This window comes from Monopterus albus, unplaced genomic scaffold (assembly GCF_001952655.1).
Source record: "Monopterus albus unplaced genomic scaffold, M_albus_1.0 scaffold63.1, whole genome shotgun sequence".
Taxonomy (NCBI): domain Eukaryota; kingdom Metazoa; phylum Chordata; class Actinopteri; order Synbranchiformes; family Synbranchidae; genus Monopterus; species Monopterus albus.
The window spans coordinates 1,563,352-1,565,272 of record NW_018127943.1 but is presented as its reverse complement, the minus strand read 5'-3'; the positions used below and the strand labels follow the sequence as shown (position 1 = coordinate 1,565,272).

General features: G+C 42.7%; 1 protein-coding gene across 1 annotated transcript in view; it reads right to left on the bottom strand.

The window, feature by feature from the left end:
* Positions 1 to 469: 469 nt before the first annotated feature.
* Positions 470 to 1,921, bottom strand: part of LOC109962367 (tripartite motif-containing protein 16-like protein) — a 2,182-nt gene continuing 730 nt past the window's right edge. The window contains 1 exon segment of the mRNA XM_020604041.1: positions 470 to 1,921. This exon segment is cut by the window's right edge and continues 119 nt beyond it. Within this exon segment, the coding sequence (XP_020459697.1) occupies positions 975 to 1,921 (947 nt within the window). The 3' untranslated portion in view covers positions 470 to 974.

Here is a 1,921-nt window from a genome sequence, read left to right as displayed (position 1 = left end):
ACACATGGGCAAAGTGGTGAGAACAAACCAGAACACTATTAAAAACTGTCAGACACATGATGTTACGGGTCTTATAGTGAGGGCAGGTTAGATCCTCAACAAACAAACACAAACCACATTCAAATCAGTCTGTTAGTACGAATTTCAAAAATAATCTCCACTACATTCCTGTTCAGCGGCAGCAGGATGATGGCGCCCTCTAGTGTTGGGCATCGGGTTCATGGAAACACTTCACTGAGCCTTTGGCAGCTTCAGACAGCATCAGTACAGAGAGACGGAAACATCTGGAATATCACACTGTGTCCGTTTGGTCACAGGAGTCACAGCCTGGAGCGCTGATGCTGTATTCAGGTCCCATGGGAAAGGTGGGAGAGAAGAGTTTCCAGGTTACAAACATTATTCACATCAGCTCTCAGGTTGTAAAAAGAACTTGGGGATGTGAGATTTGAGGCTGAAGGTTAAAGACTGTATTTATTATGAAACCTTCAGTTTGTTCACACTTTACATCAGTAAGGTCTGTTACATGAATCTTGTTTAGCAACTTTATCCACACAATCAGTTGATTTACATTTCAAACCAAATCTCAGCAGTGTAAAAGTCAATAACCACGGATTTCCTTATTGATTAGGATCATGATGATCACAGTGTTATAAGAGATCAAACCCCTATATACCACACACCTCAATGGTCCATAGATGTAGACAACAACAACATCTGGTCTGCCACACAAACACATGTCAGTGTCATTATACATTTCTTTACACATGGACAAAGTGGTGAGAACAAAATCTCAGTGATAAAGGAAGAAACACAACAACACACAAACACATCAATGCAAATATTCCTCCAACATTTAGAGCACAGAGAAGTTTACATTTTCATGTAAATTTAGGCTCCAAGTAACAAATATGGAAAACTAAGAAGTTTCAGCTTTAAAATAAAGATTTTAACAAACTATCTGACGTCACTTCTTTCTATTTGAATTTAAGGAACTTAGCTGTGTCTCCATAAGAAAAACGGTAGACTCCACAATAAAATCGAAGCCCAGCATAGAGGGGCTGAGTGAATGTGGTCTGGACTCTGTGGAGGAGAGTCATGGTTTCAGAGACTCTGTAGAAGGACAGAATACCTGCTCTGTGATCCAGGTACACTCCAAGTCTGGAGGGCCGAGGACCTGAGACGGGAGTTGGGATGTTGTTGTACCAAAATTCATAACTGTTTGGGTTACAACGTAATGCCCAAGATTTGTCATTGAATCCAAATCCACTTTCATTCTTCCACCCTGTTCTGCTGATATCCTTATATGCAACTGCTACTCTAACTCTTGTCCCTGTCCACTCCACCTCAAGATAACAACGTCCAGTCAGCCTCTCTCTACTCAGGACCTGCCACCATTCAGTGAATCTGTCTGGGTGACTAGAATAAGACCGTTGTTTTTTTATTACTGTTGCTTTTCTGTTTCCCTCAGATAATAACAGATGTGTGTTTGCTGTGTTTGGATCCAGTGTGATTTTATGCGAATATCTTAAGAATTCATCTCTGGTCTTGGGCTCTGCCGGTGACAGTAAAACATCCACTTTAGTCAGTGTCAGTGAGATGTTTGTCCATGTCTCTTTCAGAACATCCTGTAGTTTCTCCCTGACCTCTGACACAGCTGCTGTCACATCCTCAAAGTAGCTCAGAGGACGGATGTCAATGCTGGATGAGTGTGTAGACTGACTGAGTGCTGACACTGAGGGGTAGTTGAGTAGAAACTGGATGGGATCCTCGATGTGTGAGAGCTGCTCCAGGCCAGGATCTTTCCTCTTCAGCTCAGTGATCTCCTGCTCCAGCTTCTGCTGAAGCTCTTTGACTCGACTCACTTCAGTTTCCTGCTGGGATCTGATCTGCTTCTTCACATCAGAGCGGCTTTTGTCCAGGA